This window comes from Eptatretus burgeri, chromosome 10 (assembly GCF_056783735.1).
Source record: "Eptatretus burgeri isolate ZD-2024b chromosome 10, Ebu_testis_v1, whole genome shotgun sequence".
Classification (NCBI taxonomy): Eukaryota; Metazoa; Chordata; class Myxini; order Myxiniformes; family Myxinidae; genus Eptatretus; species Eptatretus burgeri.
The window spans coordinates 18,903,300-18,929,333 of record NC_140970.1 but is presented as its reverse complement, the minus strand read 5'-3'; the positions used below and the strand labels follow the sequence as shown (position 1 = coordinate 18,929,333).

Genomic DNA, 26,034 nt, shown 5'->3' with positions numbered 1-26,034 from the left:
GTTTCTGAAATGTTCGACATGTACTCGTCCAAAACCTATCTCCTCCTACAAATATTTTTTGTTACGGCTGCAAATTCGCATGAAGGGAGCTTGATAGATTGCGCACAGAACTCTAAGCTTCGATTTTTTTTTTCGATTTTTTGACCACTTTAAAGGGCCATTGCTATGCCGTTGCTTGGGCCCGGGGTCCCATATTCGAAAGCACAAGATTCCCAGAAATATTGGTCCGACCTACCAAATTTCATTGAAATCGGTTGAGTGGTTTAGCCCCGAGGCTTGACCAAAGTATTGCGGACAGACAGACAGATGGAAATGTCCAGAATAAGGGTGCTCTAGAGCGGAGCGAGCAGCCAATAAATGTGGCCTTGAATGCCACATGCAGAGAGCATGGCAAGCAAAGCAGGATGCCAAACTGTATTTAATGCTCTAGATATGACCAAGGAGAAGGTCCTAACCTATTTATTGAGATTTACGGCCTCCAAACATTGCTGATGAAGCAGCAGCAGCAGTTGAATGACCAGAATGGAATCCAAATTGGTCTGAGATCAGACTTTTTGAAAACAAGAAAGATGACTTGAGAAGCAATGATGAATTCCCAGACTTTGCATGGGCTGTGTTCCCACCCATACCACCCCCGATGATTCCTTTTCTCCCCTTTGATTTGATCCCTTCTCCTTGTCTTTAATTTCACCTGCTGGCCCATAGCACTATAATTAGTGATGATGATTGATTTTTAGTTACTCTATAATTATCATCATATATCATATCATATAATTTATCATAAATCACTGATTTGTAGTTACTCTGTATAAAGTTCAGCCCATTATGCCTGTGCCGCACCGCACCAACACCAGACCAAATATAGCCATCAAAATGAGGTGATTTCATTGGGGGGATAAGGAAAGGAGTGTGGATGAAAACAATGTGGCTCACTCAGGAATATTCTAAACATACCAAAACAAAAATGTGGAAATGTATTTATTGCAATTTCTTTTCATTATATCTAAAAAATAGGAGCAATGGTCCTGTTGCTTATCTGGTCCCTGGCCAAATGTCATCACCCACATTTGGTAGCATTCTGACTGGTGGGTCTGGAGAAGAAGATTTTTTAATGAATTTACGTGACCGCCTTTTTGACACTTATAGTCACGTGATTGGCATGACCTGCGCAATTTTACATCCCTAATCTGGCCTAATGTTGTGATGCAAATTTGTTAGCATTCTGACTGATGGGTCTGAAGAAGAAGATTTTTGAAGGAATTTACTAAGTCCACCATTTTGACCTACTTAAAGTCATATGACCAGAACAAGCTTTGCAATCCCTGATACGAGTCAGGAGCAGAACTCTCTTCTTCTTCTTCTTCTTCTTCTTCTTCTTCTTCTTCTTCTTCTTCTTCTTCTTCTTCTTCTTCTTCTTTCGGCTGCTCCCGTTAGGGGTCGCCACAGCGGATCATCCGTCCCCATTTCGCTCTATCCTCCACATCTTCCATTGGCACTCCAACCACCCGCATGTCCGCCCTCACTGCATCCATGAACCTCTTCTTTGGCCTTCCTCTTCTCCTCCTACCTGGCGGCTCCATCCTCAGCATCCTTCTCCCGATATACTCCGCTTCCCTCCTGTGTACATGTCCAAACCATCTCAATCTCGCCTCTCTCATTTTGTCTCCAAACCGTCCTACCTGCGCTGTCCCTCTAATATACTCATTTTTTATCCTGTCCATCCTCGTCACTCCCAACGAGAATCGCAGCATCTTTAACTCTGCCACCTCCAGCTCCCGCTTCTTGTCTTTTTGTCAGCGCCACCGCCTCCAAACCATACAACATAGCTGGTCTCACTACTGTCTTATATACTTTCCCCTTCACTCTTGCAGCTACCCTTCTGTCACAAATCACTCCTGCAACTCTTCTCCCCCAACTCCATCCTGCCTGCACTCTCTTTTTCACTTCTCTCCCACACTCTCCGTTACTTTGGACAGTTGATCCCAAATATTTAAACCCATCCACCTTCCCAACCTTAACTCCTTGCAACCGCACCATACCACCACCTTCCCTCTCATTTACGCACATGTACTCCATCTTACTCCTACTGATTATCATTCCCCTTCTCTCCAGTGCCTACCTCCACCTCTCGAGGCTCGCCTCAGCCTGCTCCCTACTCTCCCTACAGATCATGATGTCATCCGCGAACATCATAGTCCATGGAGACTCCTGTCTGATCTCGTCCGTCAACCTGTCCATCACCATTGCAAACAGGAAAGGGCTCAGAGTCGATCCTTGGTGCAATCCCACCTTTACCTTAAATCGGTCTGGCATTCCTACCGCACACCTCACCGCTGTCACACTGTCCTCATACATATCCTGCACCACCCTCACATAATTCTCTGCCATTCCCGACTTCCTCATACAATACCACAACTCCTCTCTTGGCACCCTATCAGAAGCTTTCTCTAAATCCACAAACACACAATGCAAGTCCTTCTGGCCTTCCCTATACTTCTCCATCAACATTCTCAAACCAAACATCGCATCAGTGGTGCTCTTTCCTGGCATAAAGCCACATTGCTGCTCACAAATCATCACCTCTCCTCTCAACCGAGCTTCCACTACTCTTTCCCACAATTTCATGGTGTGGCTTAACAACTTTATACCTCTGTAATTACCACAGCTCTGCACATCACCCTTTTTCTTGAAAATCGGAACCAGTACACTTACTCTCCACTCCTTCGGCATCCTCTCACTTTCCAAGACTGTATTAAACAATCTGGTTAGAAACTCCACTGCCATCACTCCTAAACACTTCCATGCCTCCACTGGTATATCATCTGGGCCAACCGCCTTTCCACTTTTCATCTTCTTCATAGCAGTCCTCACTTCATCCTTACTGATCCACCCCACTTCCAGATTCACTATCTCCACCTCTTCCAACCTTCTCTCTCTCTCATTTTCTTCATTCATCAGCTCCTCAAAGTACTGCATCCACCTTCTCAACACACTCTCCTCGCTTGTCAGCACATTCCCATTTGCGTCCTTTATCACCCTAACCTGCAGCACATCCTTCCCAGCTCGGTCCCTCTGTTTGGCCAATCGGTACAAATCCTTTTCCCCTTCCTTTGTACCCAACTTCTCATACAGCTCGCCATATGCCTTTTCCTTAGCCTTCGCCACCTCTCTTCGCCTTGCCTTGCGCTGCCACTCCTTGTACTCCTGTCTACTTTCTTCATCTCTCTGGCAATCCCACTTCTTTTTCGCCAACCTCTTCTTCCTTATACTTTCCTGTACTTCCTCGTTCCACCACCAAGTCTCCTTATCTTCCTTCCCCTGTCCAGATGTCACACCAAGTACCTTCCTAGCTATCTCCCTCACCACTTCTGCTGTAGTTGCCCAATCATCCCACACCTCTTTACCACCATCCAACACCTGTCTCACCCCTACCTAAATTTCACGCAACAGTCTTCCTCCTTCAGCTTCCACCATGTGGTCCTTGGTTCACCCCTCACTCTCTTCCTCAACTTCACCTCCAAAATCATCCTACAGACCACCAATCGATGCTGTCGAGCTACACTCTCCCCTGCCACCACCTTACAGTCTCTAATCTCTTTCAGGTTGCATCTCCTGCTTAAGATGTAATCCACCTGTGTGCACTTTCCTCCACTCTTTTACATCACCCGTGTTCCTCCTTCTTCTTGAAATACGTATTTACCACTGCCATTTCCATTGTTTTTGCAAAATCTACCACCAATTGCCCTTCCACATTCCTCTCATTGACACCATACCTACCCATCACCTCCTCATCCTCTTTATTCCCTTCCACATCATGCCCATTGAAATCTGCTCCAATCACCACTCTTTCATCCTTGGATACACTCTCCACCACTTCATCTAACTCACTCCAGAAATCTTCTTTATACTCCATCTCACACCCCATATGTGGGGCATATGCACTGATGACATTCATCATCACCCCTTCAATTTCCAACTTCACTCTCATCACTCGGTCCGACACTCTCCTCACCTCCAATACCCTCTTGACATAATCCTCCTTCAGGATTACTCCGACACCATTTCTCCTCCCATCCACACCATGGTAGAACAGTTTGAAACCGCCTCCAATGCTCCGAGCCTTACTCCCCATCCACTTCGTCTTTTGTACACACAGTATGTCCACCTTTCTTCTCTCCATCATATCAGCCAACTCTCGCCCTTTGCCAGTCATAGTCCCAACATTCAGAGTTCGAACTCTAACCTCCACACTTCTACCCTTCCCCCTCTCCCACTGCCTCTGGACATGCCTTCCCCATCTCCTTCTCCTCCTTCGCCCAGCAGTAACACAATTTCCACCGGTACCCCGCTGAACAACAGTACCGGTGGTGGCCGTTGGTAACCCAGGCCTCAACTGATCTGGTATGGAAATTCGTTTTATTGTCCGCATAATGATTTGGCATAGGTTTTACGCCGGATGCCCTTCCTGACACAACCCTGGTCGCCTCATACGACACACAGGGATATGGTAAACCTATTCTAACCGGGGTATACACCGGCCCAGTACACTGGTACTCATTTTGCCGACCTCGAAAGGATGACAGGCTGAGTCAACCCCCTGGTGTATTAATTCAGTGGCCCAACGGGGCTTGAACTCAGGAGCTTTTGGATCCCAAGCTGCTGCCCAAACCACTGCGCCAACACCAGACTTACTCAGGAGCAGAACGTTGCTGCCAAATTTCAGCCAGATCAGGCCAGCAGTTTGGCCGGAGAAGTAGAAATAAGAGACAGACGGATGGACAGACGGTGCATGCTGACAATACCTTATCTGCAATTCAAATTCTAGATAAGCTAAAAAAATGGATCAGGAGCTACCATCACTCAAACCCCCCACTGACCGTCTTCGACCCTGTTTCTTTTTTTGTTTTTATGCCGTGAACAAATTTTGATACATCACGAGTGATGAAGGTTACGGTCAAGTTTCATCAAAATTGTGTGTGTGTAGTTTCGGATAAGAGAGCAAATACCTATTTTGGGGGGGTCAAACAGCCCATCCTCATCGACCCCCTAAATGAGAGTACATTTTGATGCGGTCAAGACACCTTCGTTCGGCATCAGATATGAAGCTTTTGGTCAAGTTTCATCAAAATTGTGTGCTTGGTTCAAGTAATAATGACTGAAGTGTTCATGGACTGACTGACTGACACTCACTAACTCACCGAGGGACAGTGCTCAATTGTATCTTCCAGGTGATCGAAAAATTGGGAAATATATTTATTTTAAATTGATGTGAATTGTTATTATTCATCCAGTCGAATTAAAACAGGAAAAGTTCATAATTGAAAAAATCTGAACATACTTGCTTGTAAACCTTACTCGCCTTAGTCACGACATATATTAAAGAGAAGAAGCTTGAGAATCACCATGTGACCTCCACCAGTGGTTGATAGGGTCAGTTGGTCTATAGACCAATCCGGGCATCACATGATGGTCGCAGACGGCATGAAAGAGATGTGATAGCCTTGTCCTACATATGTGACAGATTAAATCGCAAACCACCATTTTTGTTGAGAGATGGTGATTCAACTCTTTCCCAAATGGAATCCTTTACACCTCCAGCAAACCACTTTTTGTCTCTGTCTGAGATGACCACTCGACTGTTAGCAAAGCTGTGACCATGCAGGTTCAAGTGCATATGTATAGCAGAGTTCAAAATCTCTACATAAGATGGGTGACGATGTTGGTTTATAAGGGCCTTAAGGGTTTGCTGAGTTTGTCCTATGGAGGTCTCAGTGTATGATGGGTCTCCACATTTGATGTCACACACCAAGTCACATTTCCTATTCTTCTGGATCTTCTCCTTAACATGGCTGCACAGAATTCTGTAAGGGTATATATGATGTAACAATGCCAAACTTGGAGAAGGATCCTCTCACTTTCTCAGATAGCCCAACCAGATACAGAATGGTCACTCTTGTCATAATTTATTGAGCTGTGAGTTGTTGTTTTTGCTACTTCCCACTTTTAAAATGACGAAATGGGGAACCCCACTTGCTGAGAGCACTCTTAATATTCTTTTTCTCACATAACTTCCCCTCCTGTGTAGTCAGACTCGTGTCTGTATGTGAATGAATGACAGAAGGAAAACAAGGATGTGAATGACAGAAAGATGGGTCAAGATATTTCAGAGCGTATCACATGTCTGCAAAATAAATAAGGCATGACCACTGGCATCTCCGGGCGTTTATAAGCATTACGATGTATCCATCGTTGTTATGTATGAAGGTGAGGATTTTTATTTTCTTTCTCACACCTCCCCCTCTTCCCACCTCCTCAAATCTTGTTCCTCGCTCAGACAGCTCCCATCTTTACCATACCACAATGCAGTCTCATCCATCAACTCTCCCAAACCCTCCCTTTTCCCTCCTCCCCCATGACCGTGCCAAAGCAAAGTTCACTCACCTCCCCCTCCCCCCCACAAAGCTTCCCCGTCACCTTTCTCAAAATCTGCCCACACACCTTTCTCCCTCAAGCCTTCAACCTCCCCCTTCCCCCTCAAAATCCTCCCTCGCCCCTCCCCTTCAAATCCCCTCCTCGTCACTCCCCTTCAAATCTCCCACCTCACTCCTGATCAAAGCTGCCTCCCCCTCTTCTCACCCCCTCAAATCTGATTGTACCTGCCCTCTTTCCACCACCTCAATTCTTGGTCCTCTGCCGCCCACTCCTGTCTTTACAATGCCATTACCCAGTCTCATCCTTCCCCACTCCCCACCCCTACCTTCTCCCTCCTTCCCCATGGCCGTGCCGACTCTCATCGTCTCCCCTTCCTCTCACTCCTCCCTCTCAAATCAGCCTCGACTCTGATTCTACAACTGGTCCAGACGGCACTGTTGTATTCACCCTCTTCACTGTTCTATTCACCCTCTTCACTGTTCTTGTCACCCTCTCATTTTCTCAAGGTAATCTGCCATCTGCTCAGACATCAGTAAACATTATCGCTCTGCATATAAGGTGTAACGACAGATCCCTGCGACTACAGACCAATCAGTCTGCTCTTATTCATAAGTCAGGTCATGGAATCCATCATCGCTTCCAACATTAAATCCTTCCTCTTCTCCAATGGCTTGATTTTTCCACCATCAATTTGGATTCAGACCAGGTTACTCTACCCTAGACATGCTGCTTCTGCTTTCCCAACAATGGAAAGAGGTCCACGATGCCAAACATGAAAACAGATCCATTTCCATAGACATATCGTGTGCTTTCGATACGGTTTGGCATTCCGCACTGCTCAGCAAACTTTCTTCTTATGGTATCCAAGGAAATCTCCACTCATGGCTCTCAGACTTCCTCTCCTGTCACAGTCAATGCGTTGCTCTTCATGGCTTTCTCTCATCTACTCTTCCTGTCCAGGCTGGAGTTCCTCAAGGCAGTGTTCTGAGCCCAGTGCTTTATCTGGTTTTCATCAATGATCTCTCTGACTCTTTAGAAAGTCCTCTCTTTCTCTTTGCTGATGACTCCACCTTCTGCCGTACCATCTCTCATCCCTCAGATTGGCAATCAACAGCCTCTTTACTCTCTGTAGACCTGGATAAAACCACAAGCTGGTCAAACACTTCGAGCATGTCTTTCAATCTTGACAAATCTCACACTCTCATGATGTCTCTCCGAAAGGACAGTCTGGAAAAACACCCTATCTACTTTCTCAATAATCTCCTTGAAAAAGTCCTTTCAGTCAAGCTTATGGGTCTCACTATCTGCTGTGATCTTTCCTGGGAAAGCCATATTTCCAAGCTAGTCGCCGAATGGGAATTCTTCATCGTATAAAGTCCTTCCTTGGCACACCTGAGCTCCTAACCACATACAAAGCTTTCATCCACAGCCTGGAGTACTGCTCTCCTCTATGGGGTGGTGCTCCTGCCTCACACTGAGCTTGGCTTCATGCTGTGGAAACAAAGGCTTTTAGGACCATTATGGTATCTGTCCCATGATGAAGCTGAGTCTGGGTCTCTCACTCTCTCACTGCAGACAGGTTGGTGGTCTTTCTGTCCTCTACCGTCTCCTCTCGGCCTTGCCCCCCCCTCCTCCACCCCGCTCTGTCTGTGCTGTTTCCCCCTGCCCCCCCCTCCCCCGCCGATATTTCTGCAGGGTGCTCGAGGTCTGTTAAAAACCCCCTTCTGGTGAAACTGCCAAAATCAAGAAGCACTGCTCACCTTCACTCTTTCATTCCTTCTTTTTTTCCTGCCTTTGGAACAAACTCTCACACTCTTCAATCCCACTCCTCCCTCCAGGTCTTCAATACAGCTGCTCACCACGATCTCATGCCTTCGCCCATCCGAAACCTTGATCTTTTCTACCCCTGTTAATCCACCCCAAACCCACTTCCTTCAAATTCGCTGTTTTCCTTCCTGAAGTCCGTGTAGTGTCCATCTTGTTCATGCCCTGTACCATGCCCCAATCCTCTCCCTTCCACAGATCTCCTAATGTCTCCGTTCCCCAATGTTTCTTGTTTTGTGCTTCTCTCTCTTGCCCCTTGTCTCCTGCTTCCCTTGTTATACGTTTCTGTGCATCAGCTCTTATATGAGCCTTGACAATGTGTACAAAAAAACACTTTTGAATTACCCTTTGGAATTACACTTAAGAATTACAATTTGGAATTAAACTTTAGAATTAGCCTTTAAAACCTTCAAAATTTATCCTTTAGAACTCTTTTGAATGACGCTTTCGAATTACCCTTTATAATTTATCCTTTAGAACCATTTTGAATTACCATTTGGAACCTTTTCAAATTACCTTTTAGAACCCGTATGAATTACCCTTCAGAAACCTTCAGAATTATCCTTTGGAATCCCTCCACTCATTTGTTCCTCTTTTTTTGTCCTGCTTGTGGAATTAACTTCCACATACTCTTCAATCTCACTCTTCCCTCTAGGTCTTTAAGACAGCTGTTCACCATCTCAGATCGTCCCCAATTCTAAACCATGATCTTTTCTCCCCTCGTTAACCCCATGCAGATCCCTCCTCCTTCCAATTTTCCAGTTTTCCCTCCTGTATACATTTTGCCAAACCTATAAATGCGTGTTTTGCGTCCCATTTTTGTCTATGACATCCTCATCCGTTCACTGTACTAGCTCTTCCACATGTTTTGACTATGGATACAAAAAATATATATATATATATATATATATATATATATATATATATATATATATATATATATATATATATATATATATATATATATATATATATATATACAATGGCACTGAGCTTGTTTATAATAGCCCTGGCCTCAGGGTGTTTCAACTTGCAACACAGAGGTGCATGACTTGTTAGATCCATTATTACAAAAACAATGCTAAAATGCATGCAAAGTCATAAATCAGGTGAAATGTTTGATCACGACAAACCTCGGGAGTTTGCAAGCACAGGCACACTCGAAGCTCGAAGAGGATGTCACGAATTCGCAAGCCACCCTTGTATAAACAAACGTCTGTTGAGAACTTTGGTCTATTGGCAGCAGATTCTGGAATGCAACATTGACTGTTTTATTATGCTTGGCTGATGTTAACATTGAATTTTGGATTTATTGTAATGTGGCACTTAAACATTAGATTTACTTTGGAATTTTACAATGAGTATAATGGAACTATACAAATGCAATCTAACTGTTTTTGTTATTCCACCATGATCTCCAAAATACCTCAAAATGGAAAAGGGCTTTCACGCTTATCTGCACCTGGTAATCTTTTTCTAATTTTCTTGAAAAACACACACACACACACACACACACACACACACACACACACACACACACACACAGGAGGTAAATACAAATACACCATTTGGGAGGTAAAAAAAGAACGAGTGGCTACTTGACCTTAATAGTCATCTAAACTTGTTTATAAGAGACCAACCCTCAGGGAGTTTCAACTTCTCCCCAGAGGTGCATAAATTGTTATATCCACCCTCACAAATACGATGCTAAAATGCATGCAAAGTCATGAATCAGGTGCCTGCAGAGGATGTCATGAATGTGTGAGCCACCCTCGAATAAATACCTCTTGAGAACTTGGTTGATGGAATGCAACAACATGGACTGCACCTCTTATTAAGGCATATTGCTGATGTAAGGTTTATTTTTACCATTGGCACACCCAATTTTTTCATCATACCACAGAGTTTATCAGACCACCCCCCCCCCCCCACCTCCAGGAGTACAAAACTACCATTTAGAAGAAAAATAATTCTTCCTGCACTCTTAACACTCCAAATTTCCAAACTGTACTAATTTCCAAGCTGTTTCTCTGAGCGAGCTGGGACTTTTGGAATGACATTTTTGCATCTTGGTCTTCGTGGATTCTGGAGGATTCTTGGTCTTCGTGGGGTGCCACCAAAACTGATTGATCTGATGTCTGAAATATACTCTGGTACTGAGAGTGCTGTGAGATGTGGTGGTACCATCCCTGACTGATTTCCAGTTGTTACTGGAGTTCGTCAGGGGTGTGTTCTGGCCCCCACACTTTTCAGAACTTGCATGGACTGGATTCTGGGGAGGATGTCGAAGAGATCAAGCCGTGGTGCATCATTTAGGAATGTCAAGATCTATGACCTTGATTTCGCAGATGATGCAGTCATCTTTGCAGAGACTCTAGATATCCTTTTGGGGGCCCTCGAGGTGCAGAATGAGGAGTCGGAGCCTCTGGGATTACGGGTTTCGTGGGTCAAAACTAAGATCAGGGCTTTCAATAACATCTTGGATGCTGCTGTCCTGTCTATGCCTGTTTGCGGTGAGGATGTTGAGGTCGTGGAGACATTCACTTACCTTGGCAGTGATATTCATATCTCTGTTGGCTGTGAGCCAGAGGTCAACAGACATCTGGGTCGTGCCTGGGGAGTCATGGATTCACTGGATCATGGAGTGTGGCACTGCCGATACCTGTGCGGGAGGACGAAAGTCCGAGTCGTCAGGTCCTTGGTGCTTTCAGTGTTGCTCTATGGATGTAAGACTTGGACTCTGACCAGGGATCGGAGAGACTTAATTCCTTTGGTACCAGGTCTCTTCTGAGAATCCTTGGCTATCACTAGTTGAACATTGTGTTCAACGAGCGGTTGCTGAGACTGAAATGAGATTTGTTACCTGCATAGTCCATGAGCATCAGCTGCGACTGATTGGACATGTGGCTCGTTTTCCTGACGCTGATCATGCTCACCAGATTCTCTCAGGGAGGGAGTCTCATTAGTGGAGGAGGCTAATGGGCTGACCACGTGCCTTGTGGTTGCAGCAGGTTGATCGGCATCTCAAGGAGATGGGGATGGGCCTGGCATCTGCCTGGGGGATGGCCAGACGGAGGCCCCTGGAGTTCCGGCGGAAAGTGGATGCAGCGACGCGCTGCTCTGGCGCATGCTCCCATACCTGACATTTTTGCCTCAATAATGTGAATAGAAAGTATGCGGGGCTCACCCAATTTTTTTGGCCTTCACCTAATTTATGGACTTGACCCAATTATGGACATTTTAACATTTTTCACCAAACCTTGACTCAGGTTTTTCCAATCAGAACAAAATTACCCTCCCCAGATAGCCGAGGTCAAGCTGCATTTAAACTTGATTTACATCATAATCCTCTGGATTAAAGGTGAACGTCTTACACCCCTTGGAGTACTAAACCACCATTTAGGAATTTCTCTTTTTTTCTGCCAATGTCCTAGGACTTTTTGAATGAAATTTTGCATCAATAATGGGAACAAAAACTATGCGGGGATGATTTTTATGACCTTGACCTAATTTTGTCACGATCCAATTAGTCTTTTAAAACATTTTCCACCATAACTCAACTAAGGTTTGTCTGATCCAAACAAAATTGCCCTTTCTAGATAGCCCAGAGTAAGGCGCATTTATGCTTAATTTACACCATACCCTGAATTAAAGCTCAAGGTGCAATGGCAGTCTGAAGAAATAACGCGTTTTTAATCCACTCAATTTTGCCAGTGTGGACTCTCAAAGATTGCTTGGCCTTCCAAGATCATCTGACAACATAATAGCATACCTATACTGATCATTTGATTTGTGTGCTTGACATACTTTTTTGGATTGTGACCTAATTAACAAAAATACCTTTTGATTATAAATTGAATAATATTCCTCCGATATTCATGATGTTGAGTTTTATGGATATATTGTAGATGGGGATACATTTTCTTCATCTATAGTCCATCCATAAATGTTGAAGGTGAAGGTCATATTGTGGTCCGAAGAAAATATTTCCATCATTAGATCACAGGCCAAGGGCAAGTTGTGGGCGATCGCCAAGCGTAAGCCTCTCTGACCACAGAGGAGGCTTACCCTTGGTGATCGCTTGGTGATCGCAAATACCTAATTGTGCTTGGTTGATGTGAAAAAATAATTTTGGATTTTATTGCCATGTGGCACGTGAACATCAGATTTACTTTGGAATTCTACAATGAATAAATTGGAACTATACAAATGCAGTCTAACTGTTTTTGTTGTTCCACCATGATCTCCAAAATACCTTGAAAATGGACAAGGGCTTCCACATCCAGTCTTATCTGCACCTGGTAATCTTTTTTCTAATTTTCTTGAAACACACACACACACACACACACACACACACACACACACGTTTCCAAAGACAGGTGCAAATGGAAGATGTAATGCATGACACTGAAACAGGAATGAATTCAGCCCCAATGATGGCAAAAATGACACTGAAACAGCAATGAATTCAGCCCCAATGATGGCAAAAATGACAAAATAAAAATATAAAGCGAAATATCAACAGATATACACTGACAACTGGGAGAATGAAAAAAGAGCAGGAATATATATATATATATATATATATATATATATATATATATATATATATATATATATATATATATATATATATATATATATATATATATATATTCCTGCTCTTTTTATGAACGACCCCGAACGGGAGCAGCCGAAAGAAGAAGAAGAAGATAAATATGTATATATATATATATATATGTATATATTTATATATATATATATATATATATATATATATATAAATATGTGTATATATATATATATATATATATATATATATATATATATATATATATATATATATATATATATATATATATATATATATATGTGTATATATATAAATATGTGTATATATATAAATATGTGTATATATATATATATATATATATATATATATATATATATATATATGTATATATATATATATATATATATATATATATATATATATATATATATATATATATATATATATATATATATGTATCTTCTACTTCTTCTTTCGGCTGCTCCCCTTCAGGGTCGCCACAGCGGATCATCCGTATGATCCGCATAGTGATTTGGCACATGTTTTACGCCGGATGCCCTTCCTGTATATATATATATATACTGTTGCAGATCCGGGGTGGCGGGATTCTGACCCGGTCCTAGGCGCCACCCTCACCACCGCCGTCTCTGGGGGTCTATAACGCTGGCAGGCTCAGCACAGGCCTCGGGTCACCCGCCTTCAATCGCGATACCAACGTAATCCTTGTACCTTGCCAGTTGGGGAAATAGAACCCCTGGTTACAGACTGGCTTTGTCAAAGACCGAGCGGAGTCTACCAGTCTGTAACCACTTTGGTTTTATATGCCAATCAAACGGATCGTTCCTCGACGTGACACAAATTAATCCATAGCGGCAACTTCATACGAATTAACCAGATTTATTGGGGAGCATCAGGGATCACAACACAAGCAATAAACACAACAATGTTTATACTAACTATCTTTAACCCGTTCTTAACTAGGGGACTATGGAGTATAGGTTTCGAGGGGGTCCCTACCGAGTTATGCCTTCGACAACGTGCAGACAAATCAGACAGACAGACAGCATGCCTGCAGACAGAGTACTTGTTGATGTCTCATGGACAAGAGGACAGTGTCAAAAGCACGAATGTCGCTCGCAACAGGCGGATGTCCACGGATTCGAGCTCCCGCTCAAACGTGCTGCGTGGCGAAATGGAGCTCGTACTCTTGCTCCCTCAAGGCACCGCATGCGCACGCTCTCCTCATCGCGTTCCGGCCCCGCGCAATGTCGACGATGCGAGACCGCCAAATCCACGATGGGCCTCGGCCGATCTCTCTCTAGGGTTCGGCGTACAATTCCAGGCCTGGCCTGTCCTCCAGACAAGGCCCAAATTGAGGTTGACGGGCTCTGGTAAGCGGATCGGCAAACATGACGAGCCGTTGGTGTCAACAAGTACGGAGGCTCCGTGGCCAGACGCAGGCCGAATCTGTCGATCACCTCCCCGTATGAGTCGATCGTCGACTCCACGTGCCGGCAGCCTCTCAAAGCCGACTGCCGCTTTTGTACCGGCAGATTCCACACTGTCCCTCCTTCGTTCGCTCGCTTCCAAAACATGAGCAGCCTCTCAAACTGCCAAAACTGATTCTCAAGTTGAGGTCTTCACTTTGTTTCTCCCGCTTCCTTTGCTCGATTCTCTCGGCGACTATTTTCACATACTCAACCCTTTTTCTCTCTCGTTCGCTCGCTTCGACACACGAGGACCGCCTCTCACTGCGACTGCCGACAAAAGCTCTGCCCTTCGCGTCACCTCCTCTCCAGGCCACCTCTCTCTCTTGGTCACACCCCTCCAGGCCACACCCTCCTTCGTTCGTACAGGAGAGGAAGAAGAGTGATCTCTCGTTTCACCACCACAGTATGAACAAAAAAAACAGTCTTTTACACCTCCCGACACATATGATGTCCATTTCACCAAACAACCAATCTATACATGAATTTAATGGAGATCTGAGCTAATCCTATACTTAGTAGTCCCATAAGGGCCATTTCCGTAACAATATATATATACATATATATATATATATATATGGAAAAAAAAGAGTTGGAGAGAGTGGAATGACTAAGAAGAGGGCAGTCAACTGGGATGGAGAAAAAATCATTATTAAAGACCAGGGACACAACACAAATGGCTTTAAGAAAATGGCAGGCTGAGTCAATCAGACTAGTGTCAGTTCTGCAAGGTAAAAACAGAAAGCACGAGCCCCCTCTTATCGGAATGTAAAAAAACCCCATGTCAGAACAACTGTGCACACAGAAGCACAACAGGGTTTGTGGAGTAATCTACGGGCACATCTGCAAAAACTTCAATATCCCAGCCACAGAAACTCATGGACGGATGAACCAAAATTGATAATTGAGAACAAGGAAGTAACACTCACAGATGACCTGATAATCCCATCGAGCATGAACATGGAAAACAAACCATTGTGACCAAATATCGAACTTCGTTATTAAAAAAAAAAAAACTGTGTTGCAAATTGACGTGTCAGTACCCAGCGATGTTGGACGAAACAACACAGAAAAGAAGAAAATGACCAAACACCAAAACCTCAAAAATGAAGTGAAAAAAACCTGGAATCTGAGGAGCGCCAAAATTGTACCAGTGATCATTGGAGCAATGTGAATGAGCACCAATGGAGCAATGAGGCTTACCCTTGGTGATCGCTTTGTGATCACAAATATCTAATTGTGCTTGGTTGATGTTAAAAAATTATTTTTGGATTTTATTGCCATGTGGCACTGAAACATCAGATTTACTCTGGGAGTTTACAATGCATGAAACATAATTACACAAATGCAATCGAACTGTTGTGTTATTCCACCATGATGTCCAAACTGACTTGAAAATGGACAAGGTTATGAAATACGTCATTTCCCACATACATTTCGACATGGTAATGTTCGATTTTTACACACACACACACACACACACACACACACACGCACGCACGCACGCACGTACGTACGCACGCACGCACGCACGCACGCACACACACACACGAAAGATCCATCCATCCACCGAAGCAGTCTCCGAGGTTATTGGGCACAATCCTGGACAGGTCGCTACTCTGATGCAGAATACCAGCAAGTTTATACTCATTTTGCTGACCTCGGAAGGATGACATGCTGAGTCAACCCCACCTGGTATTAAAACAACAGCCAAGCAGGATTTTGAACTCAGGACTCAAGGATCCCAAGCCCATCACTCTCGCCATTAAGCCAACACCAGGCATAAGTGAAAATGTCCCGCATAAAACCGAAACAGCAACGAAAACGAATCTTCTAATTTTCATCATTCACAATTGCATGCACAATTCTTAACCACAAGAAAGCTATGCAGTCTGAATTAATTTAACACCAATTCAGCATTTTCTCATCAAAACAGATCTATACACTAAACATACAACACCTGACTGATTTGTTCATATCACTTTGCATGGTTTAGCTGGAAGGAACAACCAATGAACTTCCAGTACTTTTCCTTGAAAAGGTAAGATTTAGACATTCCCGGGTGGAAAGACCAGGAAGATCTTCACGCAGCGAAGCATACAAAGTTGGGACAGTCAACCTATGATTCCTTACTGTTTTCTTCACAGACTTTCAGTAGACTCCTTGTTTACCATGGAGATACATTGGAGATACTTCTCGGACTCTGTTCTCCCCCTCATGGACTGTCTCATACCGTGAACTCCATCGCGTTGAGCACTTGGACAACTCATTTTCTGCATGGTTGTGCTAATTATATCACAGCAAATTTGCTCTGAAACAATTTGTGTTTTCTTGAGGCTTTCATATTTTCTTCCATGGAGACTAAATACATCGACGCATCTTCCTGCCATGACTTCCAGCATGTATTCATGATTCTCGCGGACTTGCTAGATTCCTTCAGTCATCACGCACAGAACATCAAGTCGGAATTCAGTGGCATCCAGAAATTACGACACCTCCATTATCTCCGAAGATGGACAATGGTCTGCAGGAATGCCTGGCTTATCTGGATTGGCTTGTAATTTTTTGACACACATTCACATGCTTCAACTTTTAGCAATAGATGCAAAATTCTCGTATAATTTCTCTTGTGGCTCCAGAACCAATCAAACAATATATTTATAACAGCCCCCACAGCACCCATATCTCCCCCCTCCCAACATGGTGAATAGTAAATATCATTTTAAACTTACCCTGTGCATCAACAAGCCCCAGATATGTCCTTCCCATCAGTGTCCAGAAGCACCTAACCCAGATACACAGTCCATTCACTGCTAGTGACCCATCGGTATATTGTATAGCAAATGTCGATCCAGTTGGGCCTTGCAGTGTGCACATGGTCGGGAGTTTGCACGACAGGTGTCTGCCTGTTCAGCGAGCTAAGAAAGTTCTCCAATTCGTTTGTTGTGCAGAGGCACAGGACTCTCTCAGGTATTTTTTTCAAGTACTTTCAGGTTATTCCAAAGGCTTGGCAATAACAATCCGTGTCTACCACAGACAATATACTTTATGCTGCCCTAAACTCTGGCGTTTCCCAGGGTTTCTGCGTATGCATGCCAAGCATTCTGGGTGGAATACGTCATTTCAAAAGTTGCGTATTGGCCAACATGTTCCACAAACCCAATGGCAGGGAGGCGTTTCAGAACAAAAGATGGGTATTGCCTCATCTCCAAAATAAATGGAAAGTTTGGGAGATGAGAATTATGACAACAATACAAGGATTTTTTTAATCAACACCACTTAAACTGCTATACAATTTCATCATGAATATCGTAGTGCTTTTTACTAATTTCTTCAATTGGTTACAATGATTGGTCAAATTGTCCTCCTCCTGATCTATTTGTTTACCATGGCTGTGCACATAATAGTTTACCTATTTATTCTGCTGATTTTGCACGAAAGCTTTTCTTACCTTTCTTCTTTTTCTACCTTTGATCAGGTTGGCGGAAAGGAAGTGCTGGTAAGTCCATTTTTGAATTGTGAGATTTACTCTATCAACACATCATCCCACAAATGAAATCATTACAGTTAGGAGGTTAATAATCACTATCTTTCAACAGTCACTGCATTGTCACTAACCACTCAACAAAGCACTCCAATGAAATGAACTCGTGACTGATTTCTAATCTAATATCTGTACAGGACTAACTAGAAAGTTCATATAACACATTACCCCCATGCAGTATTCAAGTATATACTTCCATTGAAATAAAATGATGATTTTAAAGACTGTTTAAAGAAAAAATCTGGAAGTTTAGCACTATTGAAGCAGTCTCAAACACCACCCTTATTCAACATGTCCAAGTACTGATAAACAGAAGGGATTTGAAAGTGCAAAGAAGGTGATTTGTGTTCTCCAGCATTGAAGTATATAATTCAATTGAAATAAAATAAAGATTGTAAAAGTCTAAAATAAATTAATTCTGTAATTTACCACCATTGGTGCAGTGGTGGTATTACACCATCCTGTCTAACACTTTACATCAGTTATTTTTGCCTTTTGTATGTGTCCTTTATGACATCCTTAAAAACATAATTTCCTGTTTGGAATGATTTTCAACTTTGTTTGACTGCCATGTAGGCAGACAGAGTAAGAATATTATCTTACTCTTCCCTGTGCAAGTGTGACTGGGATGAATTCAGAAACACAGTACTGTGAAACAGCAAGTTGTTTTGGTGTTTTTGCAAGCATAATCAAGTCTTGTGGAAGAGCTAGGAATAGTATACTGAAGGGATCTCACACAAAACGACAAAAGGAACAGTTGAGGGATGTGGGGGGGGGGGGGGTGGGACCAAGAGCAGAGTTGAAGGTCAAGGTAGAGGCACACTTTGATAAACAATGGTGCAGGGAGGAATGGGGGCAGGGGAGGATGCATAGGGTGGACAAGATGGATACAGAATAAATCTCTCAGAAGAGAACACTGCAAATTTGGTAGGAGGAGGGATTGGGGTGAGTTAACAAGGAAAGAAAATATCATAGTTTTGGATTGGGGATGATCTGAGATGGTGGTGAACAGCTGGTCTTGAAGACCTGAAAAGAAGAATGAGATTGACGAGAATGTGGAAGTTGGTTCCACAAGTGGGACAAAAGAGGAACGAATGAGTGGAGGTAAGCAGTGATTCTGTATTTTGGGAGTTTTAACAGAAGGGGGTTAATAATGGATCGCGTGTGCCCTGCAGGAACCGTCGGGAGGCAAAGCACAAAAGGGACAGAGGGTGAATAACAAGAAAGGAGAGAGTAGAAGCCAGACAGAGAGACCACTGACCTGTTTGCGATGGGAAAATGATAGGCTTATTGACTCAGCTTCATCGTGGGAGATTCAAAAATCTTAGAGGCCTTCATTTCCATGGCATCAAGCTGAGAAATGTGTGAGGCAGGAGTGCCAGTTCAGAGAAGACAGCAGTACTCCATCAAGCTGCGGATGAAGGCCTTGTATATGGTTAGGAGCTTCAGTGTGCCAAGGAATGACTTGGCATTCTTGGCACTTGGCAATGACGTCTGGGGATAGCCAGACGGAGGCCCCTGGAGTTCCGGCAGAAAGTGGACGCAGCGATGCGCTGTTCTGGCATATGCTCCCATACCTGACCTGACCTGACTAATAACCTCTTGATAAATGAGGGAGGAGATACGATTTGAAATCGACAATTTTCGCAACTTTGACAGCCTCGTGACCTTGACCTCGACCTTGGACGACCTTGAAAGTTATATCGTTGTGCATGTCTCATCGACCTCTATCCATTCCACTATTGGTTATTTGTCTCCACTCCGTTTGATCAGGGACATACGGACAGACGGACGGGCGGACAGACTTCGACACTGGCTTTATGAGGTCATCTCTACTGAGATGATAGAGATGACCTAAAAATAACGCGTTTTTTTATCCGCTCAATTATGCCAGTGTGGAATCTCAAAGATTGCTTGGCCTTCCAAGATCATCTGACAACATAATAGCATACTTATACTGATCATTTGATTTGTGTGCTTGGCATACTTTTTTGGATTGTGACCGAATTAACAAAAATACCTTTTGATTATAAATTGAATAATTTTCCTCCGATATTCATGATGTTGAGATTTATGGATATATTTTAGATGGGGATACATTTTCTTAATCTATAGTCCATCCATAAATGTTGAAGGTGAAGGTCATATTGTGGTCCGAAAAAATATTTCCATCATTAGATCACAGGCCAAGGGTAAGTTGTGGGCGATCGCCAAGCATAAGCCTCTCTGATCACAGAGGAGGCTTACCCTTGGTGATTGCTTGGTGATCGCAAATACCTAATTGTGCTTGGTTGTTGTGAAAAATTAATTTTGGATTTTATTGCCATGTGGCACTTGAACATTATATTTACTTTGGAATTTTACAATGAATAAAATGGAACTATACAAATGCAATCTAACTGTTTTTGTTATTCCACCATGATCTCCAAAATACCTTGAAAATGGACAAGGGTCTCCAGGCTTATCTGCACCTGGTAATATTTTTTCTAATTTTCTTGCAACACACACACACACACACACACACACACACACACACACACACACACACACACACACACACACACACACACACACACGTTTCCAAAGACAGGTGCAAATGGAAGATGTAATGCATGACACAGAAACAGCAATGAATTCAGCCCCAATGATGGCAAAAATGACAAAATAAAAATATAAAGCGAAATATCAACAGATATACACTGACAACTGGAAGAATGACAAAAGAGCAGGAATATACATATATATATATATATATATATATATATAGAGAGAGAGAGAGAGAGAGAGAGAGAGAGAGAGAGAGAGAGAGAGAGAGAGAGAGAGAGAGAGAGAGAGAGAGAAAGAGAAAGAGAAAGAGAAAGAGAAAGAGAGAGAGAAAGAGAAAGAGAAAGAGAAAGAGTAATATTTCGGCACGCCCCTTTCTTTGTTCCACCATCAGATTTTTGTTACTGCATGAAATGAAACAAGATTTGGCACATATACTAATGATATTATTGTCTTCCTTAAGAGGCCCCTCAAAATTCGTTTTGATGCATTTTCACAAACTCCAACGGATTCCATTCAAATTCGGTATGATTATGGCTTTTGGTCCAACTTAGGTCATTGGCTATAAATTTTTTCCATAACACTTCCAATATTCGAAAAAATCGATAAATCGATATCCCTTATGGGATTTTCCATTCAAATCCACTCAAGTTTAAGGTCTACGGGGAACGCAAATTTCCACTTTGCCCCGGGCGCTGTTTACCTACGCTACGCCAAGCTGTTCGGGTTAGGGTTAGGGTTTGGGTTAGTGTTAGGGTTAGCTACCCTAACACTAACCCTAACCCTAACCCTAACCCTAAACCTAACCGCTATTCAGGAAATTTACAAGAAAGCCCGGGCAACACCGGGATTTATTGCTAGCCCGAGCAACGCCGGGCATTACTACTGGTATGTGTGTGTGTGTGTGTGTGTGTGTGTGTGTATATATATATATATATATATATATATATATATATATATATATATATATATATATATATATATATATATATATATATATATATATATATATATATATATATATATATATATATATATATATATATATATATATCCTGATGTTGGTGCAGTGGTAAGGGCAGCGCCTTGGGATCCAAAAGGCCCTGAGTTCAAGCCCCGTTGGGCCACTGAATTAATACACCAGGGGGTTGACTCAGCCTGTCATCCTTCCGAGGTCGGCGAAATGAGTACCAGTATACTGGGCCAGTGTATACCCCGGTTAAAATAGGTGTACCATATCCCTGTGTCGTAAGAGGCGACCAGGGTTGTGTCAGGAAGGGCATCCGGCGTAAAACATGTGCCAAATCTCTATGCGGATCATACGGATAATCCGCTGTGGCGACCCCAAACGGGAGCAGCCGAAAGAAGAAGATATATATATATATATATATATATATATATATATATATATATATATATATATATATATATATATATATATATATATATATATATATATATATTCCAAAAGGTCCTGAGTTCAAGCCCCGTTGGCCGCTTGAATTAATACACACCAGGAGGTTGACTCAGCCTGTCATCCTTCCGAGGTCAGCGAAGTGAGTACCAGTGTACTGGGCCTGGTATATGCCCGGTTGGAATAGGTGTACCATATCCCTGTGTCATAAGAGGCGACCGGGGTTGCGTCAGGAAGGGCATCCGGCGTAAAACCTGTGCCAAATCATTATGCGGGTCATAACGGATGATCCGCTGTGGCGACCCCTAATGGGAGCAGCCGAAAGACGAAGATATATATATATATATATATATATATATATATATATATATATATATATATATATATATATATATATATATATATATATATATATATATATATATATATATATATATATATATATATATATCTTGAATAAAGAATGCAAAGGCAGTGTCACCAACACTTGCAGAGGTTTAAAACACTCCATATGCTACGGTAAAAACCGTGACTTTTCCACGAAATCACATGTTCTGCCAGACCAGGAAGAGCCGTTTTTGCCGCCTCACCAGCAGAGATGATGTAACACATGGGTGGAGCATAAATATGCATGAGGAAAAACATGAATATGTATGAAGCAAAACATTAATATGCATGAGGCAAGACATGGTGGAACATAATATACATTTTACATTCAAACTTGGTTACATCACATTCCTCACCTGGCTTTTATGTAAACTGTGAAGACTGTTCTCTGGCCCGGCATGAAGAGTCAGTTGAAGAGGATTCACCAGAATGCAGTTTTATTGAAGTACCACACGCCAGCGGAGGTGACGTTTACAGATTAACCAGCACAGTGGAGAGCGACCAAAACCACACTGAGTTTTACATTAAAAAACTCTCTTATATACAATCTATCTCTAATTCCAATCTATCTCTGGTTATACTCTAACCCTAGTTGGTGTGACAAGATCTCCAAATGTGTGCTCAAAATATGAGCTAAGAGTTTTCCTGCCCTCCCACAAGGGAGGGTGGAACAGTCAAACAGCTTATCTTAGGGCCCAGCAATTCTCTTAGACAGTCCCTCTCCCCTGCCCAGGCTTCTTATCACTGTGGAATGTTTGAAGGACAAACAAAACCCCTTTTAAATTCACAGAAATGGTAAGAGTAAAGACATATCTAGCTTCTGCATCACAGTAAAGGCACAGCCCTATCTATTAGTTTCCCAAGAGTGGAATGTGGGTTGACCAGAATAGAGTGCAGCACTGTAACAATGTCTTTCGACTGCCTAGGATGGGCTGACTGGTGGCACTAAAGGCTATGAAGATGTTAAACTGCATTTCAAACTAAACAAGATCCCAGGAGTGGAATGCTTGAGAAAACCAAGAGAAAGTTAAGCTTTACATGAGAAAGGACATGTCTCGTTTGTTATCACTAAAATAGCATAGCCAGTGCCTTTAGAGGGCATCTGGTGGACTGACTTACTGGGAACAGTGCCACTAAGACTATAGACAGTTTTAAAATGCATTACAGAGTATATAAAATTGGTTCAAATCCCTACATCTAACTTATATATGTGTATTAATTATGGATCGGATGTGATCGTAAAATAGCACTCCTCACATAAACCACAACAGCAATTGATTGAGCAAAAAGATGAACGTGAAACGAGAGCTGGGGTAGCCATCTTGGCTTGAAACATTGTCAAATTGTTTTTGAAAATGATCAAATACGTTGAACATTTGTCAAAAATGAAATAAACCGATGATATCTGAATATATATATATATATATATATATATATATATATATATATATGTATATATATGTAGAATCACTAAATTCATGGACCAGACTATGGGTAATGGATAGGGATATAGTGGAAAATAATATGAGAATATAAAATTCACAATCAATAGAAACAATGAAGGAATTCTCTCTTCCATCACTGGGCCCCTTGTATGACCTCAGTTACGGGTTGCAGATAGATATGGGGATTGCTGCCCTTCATGTTGTGGATTCGCAGTTATACAACCCAACCATCTGCGCTGGGCAATGTCTCAATCACACATCCACTGGGACAGTTGTTCCTGTGTGCATTGGCCTTCATCAGAACAATATCACTGACAAAAAGGTTATGCTTCTTGACTTGCAAGCGTGTACGGGGCTGCAGGGTCGGAAGATAATCTTTGCGCCATCGTAACCAGAAGGTATTTGCCAAACACTGTTCACGTCGCCACTGGTAGCCGAAATATGTCTGTAGGATGACCAAAATTGCCTGGTGGTGCACACGGAGAGGCATTGTCTTCATGGTAAGTTGTGCTGCTGGTGTCAAGATTTCTGGCACGTCTGGATCTGCAGACACCGGGACAAGTGTATGAGCGTTGACAATAGCACATCCCTTTACCAGGAAGGTAGTAAGGAGTTTGTGGATCAGAGAAACTTTTGTCTCCAAGAGAATCATGTCGAGGATTCTATGACAGACACCAATCATTCATTCCCACACTCCACCCAGATGCTACGCTTTGGGTGGTTTGAACTTCCGCTTTGAGAAACGTATTAAATGTTGTGTTCCAAATGAGCATTCATTCTTTGAAGCTAATATGGCTATGGAACGAAACTCTGGATCATTAACCAACTCCACAGCAGGCAAGGTGGGTTTAATAGGTATTTCATAATCCCAGAGAAACCTTGGCCCAAATAGCCATAATGACTCCAGCAGGTCAGAGGCTTTTCAGGTCAGTCTTGCTTTTCAGGTCAGCAAGTGGGCAGGTCAGTCTGCTGCTACATAGTTTCAGTGAGAAAGTGATGTACTCTTGTGGATCCTTTGCTCTACGTCGGCCATGATGGCGATGAGTTCCTGTTTGAAGCGTTCTAATACCCCAAGGAGACTATTGATGAGGTCTGGACCAGGAATTAGTACCTTATTTAGCAAGACATTACGATAGGTAGCACTGCCATCGAACACCACAAAAATATTTTCAGGTTTGCGTGGATGGAATACAGCAAAATAACGAAGATACCATGGGGTCATTTTGCCTCTGTTCCTGGTTCAAGAGGCTCAGCATGTCTTTTGGAAAAGAGTTTAGCAATGAAGTCCATGTACTGCTGTTTAATTGCTGGTTTCTTATCCAAAAACTTGCAAAAGTGGTTGATTGTAAGGAGTCGATTGTCTGGAAGTTTTACATTGTCTCTGAAGAGTAACGGAGCCACCCGATTGCCATTGTCATTCCTGATGAGTCCGTCCTCCATGATTGTGAGAAAGCGGTTGTCTTCTTTGGAGCAACCCGGCTTGTTCGCTGACAGACAATACTGCCCACCCTGTTGTGGTCGGCTCTGTGGCCACAGGATATCCCAAAGAGCTGACCTGAAGGTACGTGACGATGTGGCAGGATGACCACCTTGACGGTGACATGATTAGGGCATGGTGAGCAGACTGATTGTCTTCAATTGTTAAGAATGTGGGGATGATAGGCCTCCACTCACTCAGGGCTATCGACGCCATGCAGACATACATCGCCAATTATCACCCATCCAACTCCATACGCTGTGCCCACAAAGCATTAGGTGGTCCATTCTGAGATTCTATGTCCTGAAGCAGCAGAGGAGCATCTCTTTCCAATTAACAGCAAGATGGAATAAAGAATGTTCCAGGGAGTTTAACCAACACTTGCAGAGGTTTAACCATTGTCATTGGATCATGGAGGTCACTTGACACATTGAACCATTGCCAAATCGTCACGTACCTTCATTGGATCCAGGTCACTAGATCATGGAGTGTGGCATTGCCGATACCTGTGCGGGAGGACGAAAGTCCGAGTCATCAGGTCCTTGGTGCTTCCAGTCTTGCTCTATGGATGCGAGACTTGGACTCTGACCAGGGATCAGAGAGACTTAATTCCTTTGGTACCAGGTCTCTTCTGAGAATCCTTGGCTATCGCAAGTCGAACATTGTGTCCAACGAGCGGTTGCTGAGACTCAAATGAGATTTGTTACCTGCATAGCCCGTGAGCATCAGCTGCGACTGTCTGGACATGTGGCTCGTTTTCCTGATTCTGATCCTGCTCACTAGATTCTCTCAGGGAGGGAGTCTCATTAGTGGAGGAGGCCAATGAGTCGACCGCATGCCTCGTGGTTGCAGCAGGTTGATCGGCATCTCAAGGAGATGGGGATTGGCCAGGCATCTGCCTGGGGGA

The 26,034-nt window shown here is 42.9% G+C and overlaps 1 protein-coding gene across 50 annotated transcripts in view; it reads left to right on the top strand.

Moving 5' to 3' along the window:
- The window catches only part of LOC147018033 (inter-alpha-trypsin inhibitor heavy chain H4-like), a 160,333-nt gene that overhangs the window by 68,043 nt on the left and 66,256 nt on the right, over positions 1–26,034 (top strand). For 12 of the 50 annotated variants that reach the window (XM_085897291.1, XM_085897285.1, XM_085897287.1 and 9 more), the window contains 3 exons: positions 9,698–9,721; positions 17,795–17,815; positions 20,311–20,334. In XM_085897291.1, coding sequence (XP_085753417.1) covers positions 9,698–9,721; positions 17,795–17,815; positions 20,311–20,334 — 69 coding nt within the window. Of the gene's footprint in view, positions 1–9,697; positions 9,722–12,527; positions 12,558–17,794; positions 17,816–20,310; positions 20,335–26,034 lie in introns of all 50 variants that reach the window. The other 38 variants (XM_085897295.1, XM_085897268.1, XM_085897270.1 and 35 more) reach the window with 5 other exon arrangements.